The sequence below is a fragment of the Doryrhamphus excisus genome, chromosome 20 (assembly GCF_030265055.1).
Source record: "Doryrhamphus excisus isolate RoL2022-K1 chromosome 20, RoL_Dexc_1.0, whole genome shotgun sequence".
NCBI lineage: Eukaryota > Metazoa > Chordata > Actinopteri > Syngnathiformes > Syngnathidae > Doryrhamphus > Doryrhamphus excisus.
This window is the reverse complement of record NC_080485.1, coordinates 14,969,307-14,990,078: the sequence shown is the minus strand read 5'-3', so window position 1 is coordinate 14,990,078 and position 20,772 is coordinate 14,969,307. Positions and strand designations below refer to the sequence as shown.

Sequence of the window (20,772 nt, the reverse complement as noted above, 5' to 3'; positions counted from 1 at the left end):
AATTTGTTGCGGCTCTGAAGTGAGTGATGTCACAAGATTAGAATTTAGCCATAATTTAGCCATAATTTAGATGCATAATTTAGAAGGAATTTCCCGGAATTTACAGTATATTGTCATTTTTTGATTTTTTTTTATTGTACTTTTCTTAAAAAATAAAGTTAAATTCTCATGTTGTTGTCATCGACCCAACCTGGTGCAAATGTCTACCCCCCCCCCCCTCCCCCACCCTACCATTAACCTTTTCTACGACTACCCTCCCACGTTGCGTAGCATCAAAAGTCACTTGACATCTTGAAAAAACTCCAAACTCTCGCTCCGGAAACTTGAATTTACATTTACCTTGAGCTGCAATGAATTTCTTCTTTTGTTTGAACCCCTGCAGAAAAGAAAACACACCGTTAGCGGAACGTCAGCCGACATCATCGAGGTCATATTTTGGATAACGTAACAAAAACGTACGTCAATGTAAGATGCATTTATGTAGTCCGAGCACACGTGTCCGAGGTGACCGCTGAGTACTACTCTGGAATGGTCGTCTGCGGGAGAGGAAAGGAAATAAACGGCGTTCCAGTCAAGGTGAAAGGTTACTTTGCGGAGTTGCGCTCCCTCACATGGTAAAATGTTGGGGTATCTGTTTTTGTCTCTGTTGTGCTCTTTGCTAGCCTCTTCGAAGGAACCGTGGTGGTAGTAGCACGGCAGCGACTGCAACAACAAAACCATCGTAACGTTTTTTTAGGACCACACCCCGACACCAACGAGTGCGACACCCGACGCCTTACGTTGAACTCCTCTCTGAAGAGCTTGCCGTCGTCCGCCGAGCGTACGCGGTACTCGTCCTCCAGCGAGTCCAACGGGATCGGGAAGTACCTCTTGGAAGGCGAGGGCGACCTGGGAAGGAGCACCACTCTTTGCTCTCCTGTGTTTAAAAAAAAAGGAATATACGGCGGTCAGAGGTTCTAACGATTCCCAGTAGGCACCATTACGAGCCGGCGTTGCACCTGCAACAACAAGCCAGGCGGCCATTAAGATTTCCCACTTCTGCGGATCCATGACAGGAATGATTTCTCCACTCGTAAACACCGAGCCGCCTCGGACCGCGGGAAACTGCCCCGGCTCCAAATTTTCCGTTTATTTATATATATTTTGTCCACTTAAAATGAAAGTTTATACGGTTCCCTCCGTGCTGGGAAAAGTAAGAGACCGCCACAAACCTCTCCAGACCCCACAGTGGGAGTTCCTCCAAGTCCATAAAGAATGTCAATCTACGTTTTCATTCCAGCCGGTGATCACGTTCTAATACCTTGTTCCTCCAGGAAGCCATTGGGAATCTTTTTATCCACCGACTTCACCAGAGCCTTCCTGTGGTTCTTGAACCTTAAACGGCGCAGAGAAGAAAAGATTAAAGAAGGAATATGTGAATAAAGGAGAATGAAATGAAGGTGGCCGAGATCCACCATGTGAGGGAGACCAAGTTGTTCCTCCTCATGGTGTCAGCAAGAAGGAAAACGAGGAGGACCTGACCTGACCTTCTCCTTTTGGTTTGCTCTGCAGCTGTTTACCCACAAGGCATTGCTAACAGCCTCCTGCTGCTCCACCCCCCCCAAAACTCTTTCCTTCAAGGACGAAGATTCCAAAGTAAAACCATAATATTCATTTAAGGGAAGAAAAGGTTGGAATCTGTTGCAAAATCTGTTGCAAAATGTGGAAATAGCTGCGGAATGCCTTTGATCTAATAATTAGATCAAAGGCATAATTAGATTTAATAATTACATCAAAGGCATTCAGTATTCTGGAAAAATAGGAATGTCGGGAAAACGTGTCGTGAAATGGATAATTGCATAAATGTCCTTAATTATTGAATGCTTTGACGCTTGAACGGTTGGAATGTGTTGAGAAATGTGGAAGTACCTGCTGAATGCATTTGGTCTAATAATTAGATCAAAGGCATAATGAGATCTAATAATTAGATCAAAGGCATTCAGTATTCTGGAAAAATTGAAACGTCGGGAAAACGCGTCGTGACGTGGATAATTGCATAAATGTCCTTAATTATTGACTGCTTTGATGCTTGAAAATGCTATGTAAATGTACAGTATTTGCTAAATGCCTTTGATCTAATTCAAAATAATCAAAATAAAGACCACAAGCAGTGTTGCATTTAGTACCAAAGTAAACTCAGATGCTCTTCCTCATACGTCATCACTGACCACCCATCTTTAACATCTTTAACATCTTTAACATCTTTATCATCTTTAACATCTTTAACATCTTTAACATCTTTATCATCTTTATCATCTTTATCCTTCTGTCTACTTTGCGATTGAGTCACCTGAGGCAATAGATGGTGAGCAGGACCACGATGATGAGGAAAAGAGACAGGATCAGCGTGGAGGGCAGCACGTGAGCCCCCTGATGGGTGGGGTTTCCTGTATAGAAAAGGAAGTAGCTCCTATTAGTTTTGCTCTTTTTTTACACTTATTTCATTAAGACACAAAAGTAAGCCACACATACAGTGCAGTAGGAAACAAAAGTAAGCCACACAGTAAGAACCAAAAGCATGCAACACTGGTAATAAGAAACAAAATTAAGACGCACAGTCACTAAGGAACAAAAGTTAGCAACACATGCAGTGCAGTAGGAAACAAAAGTAAGCCACAGAGTCAGTAAGAAACAAAAGCATGCAACACTGGTAATAAGAAACAAAATTAAGAAGCACAGTCACTTGGGAACAAAAGTTAGCCACACATACAGTGCAGTAGGAAACAAAAGTAAGCCACACAGGCAGTAAGAAACAAAAGCATGCAACACTGGTAATAAGAAACAAAATTAAGAAGCACAGTCACTGGGGAACAAAAGTTAGCAACACATACAGTACAGTAGGAAACAAAAGTAAGCCACACAGTCAGTAAGAAACTAAAGCATGCAACACTGGTAATAAGAAACAAAATTAAGAGGCAGCGTCACTGAGGAATAAAAGTTAGCCACACATACAGTGCAGTAGGAAACAAAAATAAGCCACACAGTCAGTAAGAAACAAAAGCATGCAACACTGGTAATAAGAAACAAAATTAAGATGCACAGTCGCTAAGGAACAAAAGTTAGCAACACATACAGTGCAGTAGGAAACAAAAGTAAGCCACACAGTAAGAACCAAAAGCATGCAACACTGGTAATAAGAAACAAAATTAAGACGCACAGTCACTAAGGAACAAAAGTTAGCAACACATACAGTGCAGTAGGAAACAAAAGTAAGCCACACAGTCAGTAAGAAACAAAAGCATGCAACACTGGTAATAAGAAACAAAATTAAGAGGCAGCGTCACTGAGGAATAAAAGTTAGCCACACATATAGTACAGTAAGAAACAAAAGTAAGACACACAGGCAGTAAGAAACAAAAGTATGCAACACTGGTAATAAGAAACAAAATTAATATGCACAGTCACTGAGGAACAAAAGTTAGCCACACATACAGTACAGTAGGAAACAAAAGTTAGCCACACAAGCAGTAAGCAACAGACTTGTGCAACAGTGGCAGTATGAAACAAAAAAAATCCTCTTCAGTGTTTACCTGCCGTGTGGTTGCCATGAGAAGAACCATTGACGACTGCAGAGATCCCAATCAGAAACAACACCATCGTCTCTGTGGAAAAAGCAGAATCCAGCCATGTTAACGGGCCCTGCAATTTCGCACTACTTCCACTGGAGGGCGACAAATCAACATAAAATATCTGCAAAGTTGGAGGCTTCAAAGTGTTGCCTGCTATTAATAGAAAAACACACAAAGGCTAGCTAATGCTTCAAATAGAAAATTGGATCATAAAAATAACAACAACAGTGCTAAGTTAATAATTGGAGATTGTCGCTAACGAGACAATTAAACTAATGAGTTGCTGCAGGTGTACCCAAATGAAGTGTCCACTATGTACTATATGAAGGCCACTGATGCTGTACGAGCGGACACGGGATTGTGTTCAAGTCCGCATATGCCCGGTATCTAGGTTATAATCTTGACCAGATGGTGTTTTTCCTCTCACTGCGGAATCCTGTTTTGTTTTTTTTCCCCGCCTCGCATCATTGCTTCCCGGGTTCCATTCTCACTTGTCCTTTTTATATACTTTGACGCCGGAAGCTGTTGGTGCTTTATTTGGGACACAGCGAGCGCCTCTTTTAAAAGGGAAAGTACACGGCGGGTTCCTCATAATAACATATAAGAATATGAGTTATGGTATTATTTCATGTTATGTCTTATTATCTTTAGAAACGTATGGCTCGATATTGGCGTTGATTTGCCTTTTTTGTGCCGCAAATGAGTTCTGCCGTGGGAATAAATTGGGGTCGAAATGGCTTTGAAGCCAGAAGTGAGCGTCCTAATTCATCGTCTGTTAGAAGGTCCTTTCTTGTTAAAGAAGAACGACATCCTTCATTGTGCCAATTTACTTCCTCTTCTGGGTCATCCAGGGGCCTAATTTGTGATGTTGGAGAGCGCTGGGGGGGAGGGTTCACATAACAGGAAGTGAGCTGCGCTTGTGTCAAAGTGTTATTGGACGACAAATGAGACTTAGATTTAATGTAAAATGTTAAAATGTTCATGAAATCTGCTTTTAATGTAATTCTGCAGCTCATGGTTTGTCAGGAAATGATGAGAAATCATAACGGCTTCTATGACAGGATATTACATCACATGATCTCATTCATGTATGCATGCATGCCTGCAGATGTGTCCCACAGCCAAAGGATGCCGACTTCATACGTGGTGCCCCACTATGAGGGCGGAGGACCCGATCGCCACCCCCCCTTCTCGAGTGCTAACAAGCTGACCGTGTCGACAATGAACCAGAACCAGTCTGCACAGGCCAGGCAGCATGCGGGCAGAACGTCATGGCAGCACGTCATGGCAATTTAGGAACCAACGGGATCTGACTTCCAAGGATGTTTTCTAACTGAATGTGTCATTTTGGCCATCGTTTTCTATTGACCGTGTGGCTAACTTTTGTTTCCTACTGCACTGTACGTGTTGCTAACTTTTGTTCCTTGGTGACTCTGCTTCTTAATTTTGTTTCTTGTTACCAATGTTGCATACTTTTGTTTCCTTCTGCACTGTATGTGTGGCTAACTTTTGTTTCCTACTGTACTATATGTGTCACTAACTTTTGTTTCCTACTGTACTATATGTGTCACTAACTTTTGTTTCCTACTGTACTATATGTGTGACTAACTTTTGTTTCCTACTGTACTATATGTGTCACTAACTTTTGTTTCCTACTGTACTATATGTGTCACTAACTTTTGTTTCCTACTGTACTATATGTGTGACTAACTTTTGTTTCCTACTGTACTATATGTGTCACTAACTTTTGTTTCCTACTGCACTATATGTGTGACTAACTTTTGTTTCCTACTGTACTATATGTGTGACTAACTTTTGTTTCCTACTGTACTATATGTGTGACTAACTTTTGTTTCCTACTGTACTATATGTGTCACTAACTTTTGTTTCCTACTGTACTATATGTGTGACTAACTTTTGTTTCCTACTGTACTATATGTGTGACTAACTTTTGTTTCCTACTGTACTATATGTGTCACTAACTTTTGTTTCCTACTGTACTATATGTGTCACTAACTTTTGTTTCCTACTGTACTATATGTGTGACTAACTTTTGTTTCCTACTGTACTATATGTGTGACTAACTTTTGTTTCCTACTGCACTATATGTGTGACTAACTTTTGTTTCCTACTGTACTATATGTGTGACTAACTTTTGTTTCCTACTGTACTATATGTGTGACTAACTTTTGTTTCCTACTGCACTATATGTGTGACTAACTTTTGTTTCCTACTGCACTATATGTGTGGCTAACTTTTGTTTCCTACTGTACTATATGTGTGACTAACTTTTGTTTCCTACTGCACTATATGTGTGACTAACTTTTGTTTCCTACTGTACTATATGTGTGACTAACTTTTGTTTCCTACTGTACTATATGTGTCACTAACTTTTGTTTCCTACTGTACTATATGTGTGACTAACTTTTGTTTCCTACTGTACTATATGTGTGACTAACTTTTGTTTCCTACTGTACTATATGTGTGACTAACTTTTGTTTCCTACTGTACTATATGTGTCACTAACTTTTGTTTCCTACTGTACTATATGTGTCACTAACTTTTGTTTCCTACTGTACTATATGTGTGACTAACTTTTGTTTCCTACTGTACTATATGTGTCACTAACTTTTGTTTCCTACTGTACTATATGTGTGACTAACTTTTGTTTCCTACTGTACTATATGTGTGACTAACTTTTGTTTCCTACTGCACTATATGTGTGACTAACTTTTGTTTCCTACTGCACTATATGTGTGGCTAACTTTTGTTTCCTACTGTACTATATGTGTGACTAACTTTTGTTTCCTACTGCACTATATGTGTGACTAACTTTTGTTTCCTACTGTACTATATGTGTGACTAACTTTTGTTTCCTACTGTACTATATGTGTCACTAACTTTTGTTTCCTACTGTACTATATGTGTGACTAACTTTTGTTTCCTACTGTACTATATGTGTGACTAACTTTTGTTTCCTACTGTACTATATGTGTGACTAACTTTTGTTTCCTACTGTACTATATGTGTCACTAACTTTTGTTTCCTACTGTACTATATGTGTGACTAACTTTTGTTTCCTACTGTACTATATGTGTGACTAACTTTTGTTTCCTACTGTACTATATGTGTCACTAACTTTTGTTTCCTACTGTACTATATGTGTCACTAACTTTTGTTTCCTACTGTACTATATGTGTCACTAACTTTTGTTCCTTAGTGACTGTGCGTCTTAATTTTGTTTCTTATTACCAACGTTGCATACTTTTGTTTCTTACTGACTGTGTGGCTAACTTTTGTTTCCTACTGTACTATATGTGTGGCTAACTTTTGTTCCTTAGTGACGCTGCTTCTTCATTTTGTTTCTTATTACCAGTGTTGCATACTTTTGTTTCTTACTGACTGTGTGACTTACTTTTGTTTCCTACTGCACTGTATGTGCGTATTTATTAATCAGCGCTGCCTTTGTGGCGCAGTAATTCTCGATGTTCTCCATACTGAAGGAAGCGTAGCAAGCAGATGTTATTTGAAGCAACATTTGATAAAGATGCTTCCTGTAAACAAGGCAAATGTACCATAATGCCTTGGCGGGCCACTAATGTGATTACCTCCTACCTCTGGTACCAGCTTGGCATTCAAACGCGGCTGTGATTGGAGCGTGGCATCCATCCGTGCATGATGCAAGGCTAACAATGAACGCGCAGCAGCAAGCTGGTTAAAGCTCGAGGCTGATTCTTCCCGCCGACGAGCCCTGCTTTTTATTACATGTAGTGAAGCGAGATTGAGGTCAAAACGCCGATCCTGAGAAGATGTTTCATCCATTTTAAAAGGCCAGAGGTTTTTTTCCTTATACACGCTTAACCTAACGGAACACATCTTTCTTTTTTTTTTTTTTTTTTTGCAAAAAAAAAAACCCCAAACCTCATTAGTTGCATATGCAAAAAAAATATTCATTTCCTGTATATTTTTATGCAAACACCAGCGCAGGAGTCTTAATATTTAAAATGAAGCATGATGAAATTGACCTCTGCACCTCATTTAAAGAGCTCTTATAAATAATGGAGCTATAGGAGGGGAGGGAGAAACATAATGATGTCATTTCCACATAAGACGCACGCTGGTACAAGCTACTCATTATTCTAATGTATGCTATGGAATTTAAATATCATGAATAAAGTTAAATATTGATTTAAATCAATGTCAGGGATCTTTAATAATGATTCAAATTTGCATGAAGATTTGTTGTTGCTCTCGCTCGGAGTCGCGGGTTTCTAAGCATGTTCATCTTTATTATTATTATTATTATGCTCTGGAAAAAAAAATTATCGTAAAAAAAACAAAAAAAACTAAACTTCTATCCTGGTGCAATCCCAAGGTTCGTTATGTGAATATGCAAAATAGCCAAAATGATATATGATTTGTATTCTTATCCGCTCGAGTTCTTTTAAGGATGTGCTATGCTTGTTTATGTTAATCCCGCATTAACTGCAGTTAATCTACTTGAAGGCCTCTCAGCACTGCTTTCCCGGTAAAGTAAGAGGATGTTTACACCTTCCTAACATAAGCGCACACAATAACACGCCAAGTAAAGGAGGCGTTTGAATATTTCCCCCATCTATTTCACAGTCACTCCTGCAAATTGGAAACAGAAAAATAGCATAAACGCCCCGAGAAGCTCCTTGGCGGAGTTGATTTTAAAAGGTTAAACTCCATAAATCCCCGATGAGAAGGCTAAAGGTGCAAAGCGAGCCTGTTGGCTTTTATGGACTACTTAGAAGTTAAGTACGTTACGTGGAATTGCATCTAATCGCACCTACTATGTCATCCCCTCGTATAATTATGTGCTTACAATGTTATGCCCTTTCATTAAAACGCGCATTAAGTGTGTGAGCCTCCCGTGCAATAAAACAATTCACGCTGAGGTAGTAATCGGCACGCAAACACTTGAAAACTTAATTTGGGTGCAATCATGTCGGGGAAATTCAATGCATGGCTTTTAGTAGTTGAATATATGCTAATGAAAGTAGCATTTAGCGTCCTTGCTACAAAGTATATGATACAATATCAATGCTTAATTCATTATTATGCAGTAATTATCTTATAACACAATTATATTGTATTATTGTGGTGTACAACAGTATATATGGTAATATGGTAATTGAATGCATCACATAATCAGTTCACAGTTCCACATGTCCGAAAGGAGTAGGAAGAAGCAAAGCTTATTAAATCCTACCCCTCCATCTGGTACTTTTACAATCAGTAACTATTACATTTGTTCACTTCCTGCTTTCCTAATATAATTTAAGTTAAAAAAAAATTTGAATTTATTTTTTTATTATTAATTTTTTATTGTTATCAGTGATTAAATGATGACAATGCAAAGCTAAATGTCTATTCTATCGGCTACTACTCTATCTATTAAGACAGGAGTGTCCAAAGTGTGGCTCGGGGGCAATTTATTGGGTCGCAGCTTTTTATTGGCATGCTCTAAAAATAAAAAAATATAAGCAATTAAGGGAAATATTGTAATATTAATAACCCGGGCTTTGTCTCACTGCACTTGTCAGTTACTCCAAAGCTTTGACCACAACAACAACAACAACACTTACACATCCAAAGGAAGCCAGCGTGATGAGATATCAGAAGACGCATCCGTCCATGGCAGCCGTGTGATCTTCCCTTTTTCCTTTTTTTGCTTTATCCCAGCCACCGTCCTCTTTTAGTCACATATTTTCCGACGTGTCGATATCGGGTGAAGAAATTGGGATGAAGGCACGTTGAAGGACGAGAACCTGAAAACACAACAAAGAAAAATCAACAACTATTGGTTTCTGTTTACGTCTTTTTCCTACCTCTGTGCTTTTATTTTGTTAGTTCTGTTTTCTTTCCAATGTGCGTTTGCTTGGTACAATGAAGTACAATGAAGTATTTCATCACTTGTAAAGCCACACTTAAAGTACTCCTAAGTGTACTCACAATCCATGTCTGAACAGGAGAGAAGAGCTGCTGCTGTGACTCTTCTACAACGCTAGCTCATTATTTACACTTTTTATCTCCTTATTATGACTTTCTATCTCATTATTTACACTTTTTATTCGTTATTATGACTTTCTATCTCATAATTTCCACTTTATTATCTCAAAATGTTGACTTTTTATCTCATGATTTCCACTTTTTATCTCATTATTTCGGCTTTTTATCTCATTATTATGTCTTTCTATCTCATAATTTTGACTTTCTTATATCAAAATTTCAACTTCTTATATCATAATTTCCAGTTTTTATCTCGTTATTTCGACGTTTTAGCTCATTATTTTGGCTTTTAATCTCATTATTATGACTTTCTATCTCATAATTTCAACTTTCTTATCTCAAAATTTTGACTTCTTTTCTCGTAATTTCCACTTTATATCTCGTTATTTCGACTTTTTATCTCATTATTATGACTTTCTGTCTCATAATTTCGACTTTTTATCTCATTATTTTGACTTACATTTGTTCACTTCCTGCTTTCCTAATATAATTTAAGTTAAAAAAAATTTTTATTTCTTTTATTTTTATTTTTTTTTATTTAATTTTTTATTGGTATCAGTGATTAAATGATGACAATGCAAAGCTAAACGTCGATTCTATTTGCTTTCTTATCTCAAAATTTTGACTTCTTATCTCGTAATTTCCACTTTTTATCTCGTTATTTCGACGTTTTAGCTCATTATTTTGGCTTTTTATCTCATTATTATGACTTTCTATCTCATAATTTCAACTTTCTTATCTCAAAATTTTGAGTTTTTATCTTGTAATTTCAACTTTTTATCCCGTTATTTCGACTTTCTATCTCAGAATTTAGACTTTTTATCTCATTATTTCGACTTTTTATCTCATTATTTTGACTTACATTTGTTCACTTCCTGCTTTCCTAATATAATTTAAGTTAAAAAAAAATGTTTTTATTTATTTTATTAATTTTTATTTTTTTTTTATTTAATTTTTTATTGGTATCAGTGATTAAATGATGGCAATGCAAAGCTAAACGTCTATTCTATTTGCTACTACTCTATCTATTAAGACAAAAGTGTCCAAAGTGTGGCTCGGGGGCCATTTGTGGGTCACAGCTTTTTATTGGCATGCTCTAAAAATAATAAATATAAGCAATTAAGGGAAATATTGTAATATTACATAAAAAAATTCATTTTCCGTTTCTTGGATAGTATTGTCCGGGGATAACAATCAGTAGACAAAATGAACTTATCCGACCTAGTTTGGGGCGTGTTGCTAAAATGTCCCAATAAAACGTCATCCCTGCTTATTAAAATGTTTTCATACAATATATTCACACAAAAGGTTGTAGTGTCAACTTTTATTCCCTTGCTTGAACGTTAAAGAGGAAGTCCCGCCTCCTTTGTAACACACCGCCTGGCCCTTTTCCCGCTATGGCCGCACACACTGCACGCACTATGACACTATGAATTCTGGGTGTTGTAAACGTTCAGGTCATATTATTTTAACACCTTTCCAACGGATCGTTAGTGTTTTTATGGAGCGAACAGGAAGTGGACATAAAAATGGCGTCTTGCATTGGCACGTATTATAAATATAAAAACACCGCTCATGTGACTCATGAAGGTCGGAGCACAATCACGGTGCGGCTGCAAAGCTCACACGACCTATGACCTAAATCCTTTTAGAGCATCTGTCAATCAAAAATGCAGAAAAAGTAGGACATTGTGGCGAACTCTGATGAGACGTATCGGTAACGCAACGGCGTACCGCAGCTTTAAGACGATACAGGATGATAATAGCAATAAAAAAATACATTCAATCTAAGTTATTCATATCCTCACGGCCTAAAAATGTCCACTGTGGAACCTGCGTCTTTATTCAGGGAGGCGCACGTGTGCACACTTCCTCATCCCACTGACGAAGAGGCCAAACATGGAGGCTCGTTAAAGTTTGATGGCGTCACGCTGGCTGATTCCATCATTAATTCATAGAAGAAACACGACCGAGCGCCATGATGAAATAAGCATCGCTTTCCTGCAAAGTAGTAACACACATCGGGTGCCTTTTGTCGTGGGTTACATCAACCGTACCATGTGACACCCCCCCCCCCCCCCCCACTGTTGTAAAATACAACTCAGTGTATACAAAAAAACACGCACAGTCATTACTCGTTTATAGCTGTTAATTGGTTCCAGTCAGGCGGCACGGTGGTCGAGTGGTTAGCCCGCAGACCTCACAGCTAGGAGACCAGGGTTCAATTCCACCCTCGGCCATCTCTGTGTGGAGTTCGCATGTTCTCCCCCGTGCATGCGTGGGTTTTCCTCCCACATTCCAAAAACATGCTAGGTTAATTAGCGACTCCAAATTGTCCATAGGTATGAATGTGAGTGTGAATGGTTGTTTGTCTATATGTGCCCTGTGATTGGCTGGCCACCAGTCCAGGCTGTACCACACCTCTCGCCTGAAGAAAGCTGGGATAGGCTCCAGCACCCCCGCGACCCTCGTGAGGATAAGCGGTAGAAAATGAATGAATGAATGAATGAGTGAATGTACCTTTGGTTGTTAAGTTGCTGTGTGATGCTTTTAGTGTTCTTAGAAAAGTGTTTTGAGTAAGATAACTGTTATGTTGCTGGGATAGGCTCCAGCATAAACAACACAAAAATTGTTGTTTTACATGAAAATAACTATTTATTTACTAATATAACACCATTAACTATTTACAAATTTCACATTTGGAAATGAGACTGAGGGTTCAATTCCACCCTCGGCCATCTCTGTGTGGAGTTTGCATGTTCTCACCGTGCATGCGTGGGTTTTCTCCGGGTACTCCGGTTTCCTCCCACATTCCAAAAACATGCTAGGTTAATTAGCATGACTACAAATTGTCCATAGGTATGAATGTGAGTGTGAATGGTTGTTTGTCTATATGTGCCCTGGGATTGGCTGGCCAAAATGAATGAATGAATGAATTTTTTCCAGTCATGTTAGCCACTCAGTCAGGAGATCGGGAAGACCTGGGTTCGATTCTCCGCTTCGGTATCTCCATGTGGACTTGGCATGTCGGGTTCATTGGTGTCTCTACATTGTCCATAGGTAACTGGGATAGGCTCCAGCATACCCCCCCCCCCCCCCACAACCCTAATAAGGACATAACACCCATATTGTCACCTTTACACTCCATCCATTCAAGCATCCATTTTTTATGCTGCTGGTGGACTGGTGGCCAGCCAGCCAGTTTTTTTTTTTGGAATGTGCATTAGCAACTTACACGTTGACGGAATGTGGCGTGTCTAACATTAGCTCACGTAGCGTATTCCCAAGGCTAACAGGAAGTGGGCCAAGCTGTCCAATGTGACGGCGTTCTAGAAAGTGACACCGTAGCTTTTAATGTAGGCCGTGCAATCAGGGACAGGAAGTGAAGGTTATGTCAGCGTGGTTGTTGTCAATGAGGTTATGGCCAATTGATAATTCATTAATGAGGTAACAGTTATGACAGCCGATACTCCTCGCTGTGTCCTGCTGGAATTAGACTTCCAAGCATAATTCCACACTTTAATGGCGCCTTGGCATAATTCCTCGTTGTCATTGTCAGTTTTGGGTCGATGCTGTCAGGTTTGAAGATTTTATTTGAAGGTAAAGGTGGTCCTGGGAATAAACGGTGATGTCCACCTAAATGGACTAGCTGCTTCACAATTCCATGTAAACTCACCAGCAAATGAAGTATTTCATCACTTGTAAAGTACACTTAAAGTACTCCTCAAAGTACTCACAATCCATGTCTGAACAGGAGAGAAGAGCTGCTGCTGTGACTCTTACTACTACTACTAAGCTTATTATTATTTTATCTATTAATCATAATATATCTATCATCATATCTATGTATCAATAATAATCTTATTATTTACACTTTTTATCTTGTTATTATAACTTTCTATCTCATAATTTCCACTTTCTTATCTCAAGATTTTGACTTTTTATCTCGTTATTTCGGCTTTTTATCTCATTATTATGACTTTCCATCTCATAATTTCGACTTTATCTCAAAATTTGGAGTTTTTATCACATCATTTTGAATTTTTATCTCATTACTTCAACTTCTTATCTTGTTATTTCAACTTTTTATCTCATTCTTATGACTTTCTATCTCATAATTTCGACTTTACCTCAAAATTCTGACTTTTTATCTCGTTATTTCAACTTTTTATCTCGTTATTTCAACTTTTTATCTTGTTATTTTGACTTTTATCTCATTATTATGACTTTCTATTCCATAATTTCAACTTTACCTCAAAATTTTGACTTTTTATCTTGTAATTTCCACTTTTTATCTCGTTATTTCAATGTTTTATCTCGTTATTTCGACTTTTTATCTCATAATTTCGACTTTACCTCGAAATTTTGACTTTTTATCTTGTAATTTTGACTTTTTATCTCATTATTTCGACTTTTTATCTCAATATTATGACTTTCTATCTTAATTTCAGAATTTTGACATTTTATCCCATTATTTCAAATTTTGATCTCGTTATCGGCTTCTTATGAATCACATGACCTCATCATTTCAGGTCATGTTTCGGTTTCCGCCAGTTTTGAATGCAACCTGCAGGCCTCACTAGTGTACACGCTGTACTACACTCCACTGTACTGCACTACACTGTACTACACTACACTGTACTACACTACACTGTACTACACTCCACTGTACTACACTCCACTGTACTACACTACACTACACTCCACTGTACTATACTCCACTGTACTACACTCCACTGTACTACACTACACTGTACTACACTCCACTGTACTACACTACACTCCACTGTACTACACTACACTATATTATACTACACGCCCATAGCGCCCCCCCTCCCCCCGTCCTGTCTAGACCGGTACACGTCTTCCACACACCCAGTAAACGCCCCCTCATATTATATTGATGTTTTATTTCCTTTATAACATCTCTGTTCCACACGACCCCTCCGACCCCTCCCACGGTTGCATTGTTGATGCTTTTCATTTGCTCCACTAACCTATTTCCGGCACGGCATCTTCACCATCATCATCACCATCGTCTGAAGGAATGGCAGCGTGGATGACAACATCCGTCGCGACGCCTTGACCGCTAGTGGCTTCCTGGTCGTCAGCGATGCGATGTGGAAGCCCGGTCCGGTTCCGATAGAGGACAGAGATAAACATCTTACCGATGGGGGGGGGGGGGGGGCAGCAAGCCTGTTTTTGCAGGAATGTGCGCATCTTACCGTGCATCATCACACCACCACGCAGCCGATGATGATGATGATGATGATGATGAGGGTTAGGGTTCCGGATGCTATGTGGTTCCGATCCTGGGTTAAAGAAAAGGCTTAAAAAGGGAGCTGGGTTAGCAGGGGGGGGGGGGGCATTAGCTGCGGTTTTGGGTGAGGATGCGCCTGCTGCCTGCGCTTAGCCGCGTTATGGCAGCCTCGGTGGAGCCTGCAGACCCCCCACCCAACCACCCACCCACCGTACCCGTCTTCTTACACCACCTCCCGGCTGCAGGAGGACTCACTAGCCCCCTGCATGCCTGTATCATTCCTGTTTTACTTTATTATATATATACATATAATATATATATAAACATATAATATGTATAATATATAATATATATATATATTCGTTCTATAGCAGTAAATATACGTTTTTTATGAGAAATCACATGGCTCTATCTTAATAACCAAATATGATTCATATAAGAAGCTAAAGTCTTATTGTAGAGCTTACATTTACAGCAGGTGTGTCCAACATGTGGCTCACGGCTTATTTCCATTGGCACATGGTATCAAAACAACAATAAACAAAAAAAATACACAACAAAAATGGGACAAATACTGCAAAAAGGCCAAATGTAAACAGCAGAAACTGAAATCAGGGGGGTCACTAGGTTCTGAGGACGTAGTAGTAGTAGCTAGTATTAGCCTGTTACTACTACTAGTAGTAGTAGTAGTATTAGGCTAGTATTAGCCTGCTTATTGGCTTGCTTATTAGCCTGCTTTTCCCATAGTATATGAAATTTGTCAGTTTTTTCATTTTTCATAATTTTTCATTAATTAGGGGGGCTTAAGATCCCCCTAAAATGTAAAAGATTTGTCAGAGATTTTTTTGTAAAAAAAAAAAAAAACATTTTTTGTGCAAAGAAAAATCTATAAAAAATATAAAATTATTTAAGGAGTTCCCCTAAAATGTCAGAGATTTTGTCAGAGATTTGTCAGATATTTTTTTGTTAAAAAAATCTATAAAAAATATAAAATTATTTAGGGAGTCCCCCTAAAATGTCAGAGATTTTGTGAGAGATTTGTGAGAGATTTGTGAGAGATTTGTGAGAGATTTGACAGAGATTTTTTTGTTAAAAAAAATCTATAAAAAATATAAAATTATTTAGGGAGTCCCCCTAAAATGTCAGAGATTTTGTCAGAGATTTTTGTAAAAATTAAAAAAATCTTAAATTATTTAGGGGAATTAAGAACATTTTAGGGGGACTGAAGACCCCCTAAAATAGGCCTAATGACGCCACTGGCTGAAAAGTCAATAATTATCACTATAAAAGAATAAAAAAGAATAATAAAAGAAAGCTTTGTCTTTAAAATATATACAAGGTTTTTGTAGCCCTTTGCTATATTAAAAACTTATCAATGCGTCAACCTTGCATCCATTGATTCTCAGTGGAAATAGAATAGGAAAATAGGAAAATAGGAGAGAATAGAAGCAGAATAAAAGAGAATCGGCATCATTAGCCACAAGACGAGGTCTTCATGTCAGGCCAAACAAAAAGTTTCTCCAGAGGTTAAACATGAGGGCAGCAAAATAAAAGCTGTCAAGCCTCCTGTTGCCTCGGGACGTTGTGGACTAGCATCAAGATTAAATACACGCTTTTCTTTATTGCATGGAAAAACAGTATCGACTCTTCCTCCACAATCTTCTGTGTCTTATATTGATTTGGCCCCACACATGGAAACAAATCCCTCGGTAGTAATGGCCAATATTTTTTATTTTTTTTTTTTTTTGCTGACCTCTTGTGGAAGCGAGTCAATGAGGTGATGCTATCTTGGATTACAGGCAATAAAGTGGTGACAAAAAGTTACGATCAAGAGGTGGAGTAAAATGTTTACACACATTAATGTCGCCATAAGGTTTTGAGTGTCTCCCAAAATGGCCGTCGGTGTTTGTAACACTTGTATCACAAGTGAGTGATGCTGTAGGAGTTATGGCATGACATAATTACACATCATCTTCAAATCAAGGTGCAAATGAAGCCTGTTCTTTGTAATACTTTGGTGTATTACAAACAGGAACATTGAGTCATGCAATAAAGAGATCCTACCAGCAGAGGGCAGTGTTCCTCTTTAAACTAGAGTTGAGGATTGTTTTGTTGCATCTGCACCCACAATGACCAACATCATTTACCTCCTCTCATAATTTAATTAATCTGAGCCTCAGACAACATGGGACATTAATTTGATTAGCGCCAATTGATTAGCCTGCATGCTTAATTAACTTCTGAAAGATTAATGTGGATCGTACAACTTGAAACTCAAACGATCGGCAATGTCATTTCTTGATTGATTTGGACTTTAGCTGGAATTTGAAAGAGCAACATCCAAAATAGCATTACAAAATATTCATATTTGTCCAGTGGTTCATATTTTCATACAGTATTTCCTCATAGAAACTAATAGCAATGGAAACAATCTGTTCCGGGGTCAAACTGTCCCAACCATAATATAAATGTAATTGTATCAGAACAAAATATACGTTAAATTTTACGTTTAATCATGAAAAATGTTGTACTCACCATTACTGATGGTGAATGTCAGCGTAACAGCGTTAAAAATAATTCTTTTCCAATAAAAGGTAATCCATTTTTCGGGAAAATATATAAAACATGTCCCAAGTTTAATTATAAAATATTAGCAAGATTGAATTTGATCTTTTCCTGTTTAAATTTATCCCAAGTGCGTTCTTACGTTTTAAAAATGGAGGCGAGCAATCGGCCAAACTAAGTTAAACTAAACTAAACTAAAACTAAACTAAACTAAACTAAACTAAACTCGATCCAAACTAAATTTCAAGACTGGACGGACGAAAAACCGGCAATATGGAGTTATTCCAACAAGTGAAAGAAAAACTCGGGGAAGTCGGTATCACGTGATGTTGATGTTTACGTTTTACTGGGCATGCCCCATTGACTATTCTGGTTGGATTATAGCGCCGCATGTAGACAAGAGATTGGAATATTCCTTTCCATGGATACCATTGTTTTCGGAAAAGTAATTCGGAAAGATTCCATTCGGAAAGAGAAAAACTCCTCATGTAAACATGGCTAGTGGTGGACTTTGGTTGTACAAAGCACATAAGGGTTAGGTTTCGGTTTCGGTTTCAGTTTCGGGTTAGAGTCAGAGTGATGTAATTTGGCCGTGTGGGCCTGGCGGATGTGTCAATCATAAACCAATCTTCTCAATGATGGAACTTACTTTACTGGGCATGCCCCATTGACTATTCTATTGGATTATAGCGGCGCATGTAGACAAGAGATTGGAATATTCCTTTCCATGGATACCATTGTTTTTGGAAAGGTCATTCGGAAAGATTTGGAAAGAGAAAAACTCAAGTGCAAGTGGGAAACCAGTGTATTCCAAATGAAATATTTTCATCCTCGTGGCATTCAACTGCAGGACAAAAAAAAAGTTGTGCAGTGTTTTTGTGTCCTTGTTAGACCCAGTTTGTGCTGCTCTCTGAAGGGAGTAGTTAACAGCAAGGTAAGAGATTTTAGTTTTGGTTTAGATTTTTAGATGGCTTTTCTAATAGAAAAAATAAAAATAAAAATAAAAATAAAAATAAAAATAAAAATAAAAATAAAAATAAAAATAAAAATAAAAATAAAAATAAAAATAAAAATAAAAATAAAAATAAAAGGGCGGCACGGTGGTCTAGGGGTTAGCGCGCAGACCTCACAGCTAGGAGACCAGGGTTCAATCCCACCCTCGGGCATCTCTGTGTGGAGTTTGCATGTTCTCCCCGTGCATGCGTGGGTTTTCTCCGGGTACTCCGGTTTCCTCCCACATTCCAAAAACATGCTAGGTTAATTGGTGACTCCAAATTGTCCATAGGTATGAATGTGAGTGTGAATGGTTGTTTGTCTATATGTGCCCTGTGATTGGCTGGCGACCAGTCTAGGGTGTACCCCGCCTTACGCCCGAAGACAGCTGGGATAGGCTCCAGCACCCCCCGCGACCCTCGTGAGGAAAAGCGGTAGAAAATGAATGAATGAATGAATGAATAAAAATAAAAATAAAAATAAAAATAAAAATAAAAATAAAAATAAAAATAAAAATAAAAATAAAAATAAAAATAAAAATAAAAATAAAAATAAAAATAAAAATAAAAATAAAAAAATTAGCAAGATTGAATTTGATCTTTTCCTGTTTAAATTTATCCCTGGTGCGTTCTTTCAGCGAATGCTCAGATATGACGTAACAAGCAGAGACGTTCTTCGGTTTTAAAAATGGAGGCGAGCAATCGTCACTGTACTAAAAAAAAAAAAAAAAATCTTCTCTACCGGCATTTGTGCCCAGCGTGACCTTCACCACTTTGTGGTTTAACATAGAAATTGTTCCTTTTGTTGAAGGTTCGCGCCACACGTACAAACCAGAGCGGGAGAGCAAATGTGTGCATGAGTGACATGCGGCGTGCCCTCGCGCCTGCAGCAGCTTGGCACTGGCAGGTGTATTGTCCTCAAATAGGCCAGCGTGACAAGTTGTTCACTGGCGGCTGGAGGCGGCGGCATAAATTTGTCTTTGTGTCCCGTCTTCTGCTGGCTTCTCAGGCCAGGCCACGGAAGAAGAGAGGCCGCCGTAAGCTTTATGACAAAATGCTTCATCCCCCATTAACCTTCACAGAGTGGGTATCAGGAGGGGATTTGGTGCAGAATAAAGCAACGGTGCACGAGGAGGCTCCGTCCTTCGTTTCTCCTCTTTCACTGGGTCATCCCTTAGCTGGGCTCTGACGCACGACGCTGATAAGAAAATGATTGAGTATCATTGCAGTTTGGTCGCAAACCAATTGGTGATCCCCGTTACTCCTGGGCAGAACATAAAGAACATCTGAACTTATTTATTTCTTAGATATATACTAGGGCTGCACGGTGGTCGAGTGGTTAGCGTGAAGACCTCACAGCTAGGAGATCAGGGTTCAATTCCACACTTGGCCATCTCTGTGTGGAGTTTCACTGACCGGGAAATGTAGGCGAACTCATTCATTCATTCATTTTCTACCGCTTTTTCCTCACGAGGGTCGCGGGGGGTGCTGGAGCCTATCCCAGCTGTCTTCGGGCGAGAGGCGGGGTACACCCTGGACTGGTCGCCAGCCAATCACAGGGCACATATAGACAAACAACCATTCACACTCACATTCATACCTATGGACAATTTGGAGTCGCCAATTAACCTAGCATGTTTTTGGAATGTGGGAGGAAACCGGAGTACCCGGAGAAAACCCACGCATGCACGGGGAGAACATGCAAACTCCACACAGAGATGTGCCGAGGGTGGGAATTGAACCCTGGTCTCCTAGCTGTGAGGTCTGCGCGCTAACCACTCGACCGCCGTGATGTAGGCGAACTGATGCACAAATTTTTACTGATGCTAGCAATGTTCCTTATTTATTGCTGTTAATTGGTTCTAGACTTGGCTGCACGGCGGTCGAGTGGTTAGCGCACAGGCCACACAGCTAGGAGACCCGAGTTCAATTCAGCCATCTCTGTGCGGAGTTTGCATGTTCTCCCTGTGCATGCGTGGGTTTTACTCCGGTTTCCTCCCACATTCCAAAAATATGCTAGGTTAATTAGCCACTCCAAATTGTCCATATAGGTATGAATGTGAGTGTGAATGGTTGTTTGTCTATATGTGCCCTGTGCCCCGAAGACAGCTGGGATAGGCTCCAGCACCCCCGCGACCCTTGTGAGGATAAGCAGTAGAAAATGAATGATTTTCAAAGAAGGATGTACATTTTTGCATAGAGGTCTACTATCAACAACTGTCAGTCCTCTGCATCAATCTCCTGGTATGGCTGCTAATCCAAGTTCATCATTTTATAAGCTAATAGATTATTAGAACAGCCATCTAAAAAT

At 39.0% G+C, this 20,772-nt stretch overlaps 1 protein-coding gene across 5 annotated transcripts in view; it reads right to left on the bottom strand.

Annotated features, from left to right (window-relative positions):
- LOC131107975 (receptor-type tyrosine-protein phosphatase epsilon-like) overlaps nt 1-20,772 on the bottom strand; it is a 66,848-nt gene that overhangs the window by 16,752 nt on the left and 29,324 nt on the right. For 2 of the 5 annotated variants that reach the window (XM_058058521.1, XM_058058519.1), the window contains 10 exons: nt 14,870-14,956; nt 14,642-14,744; nt 9,221-9,403; nt 3,570-3,641; nt 2,330-2,426; nt 1,301-1,374; nt 780-916; nt 612-702; nt 460-536; nt 340-376 (listed from right to left, as the gene is read on the bottom strand). In XM_058058521.1, coding sequence (XP_057914504.1) covers nt 340-376; nt 460-536; nt 612-702; nt 780-916; nt 1,301-1,374; nt 2,330-2,426; nt 3,570-3,636 — 580 coding nt within the window. In that variant the 5' untranslated portion in view covers nt 3,637-3,641; nt 9,221-9,403; nt 14,642-14,744; nt 14,870-14,956. Of the gene's footprint in view, nt 1-339; nt 377-459; nt 537-611; nt 703-779; nt 917-1,300; nt 1,375-1,454; nt 2,303-2,329; nt 2,427-3,569; nt 3,642-9,220; nt 9,404-14,641; nt 14,745-14,869; nt 15,067-20,772 lie in introns of those variants that run through there. The other 3 variants (XM_058058520.1, XM_058058518.1, XM_058058522.1) reach the window with 3 other exon arrangements.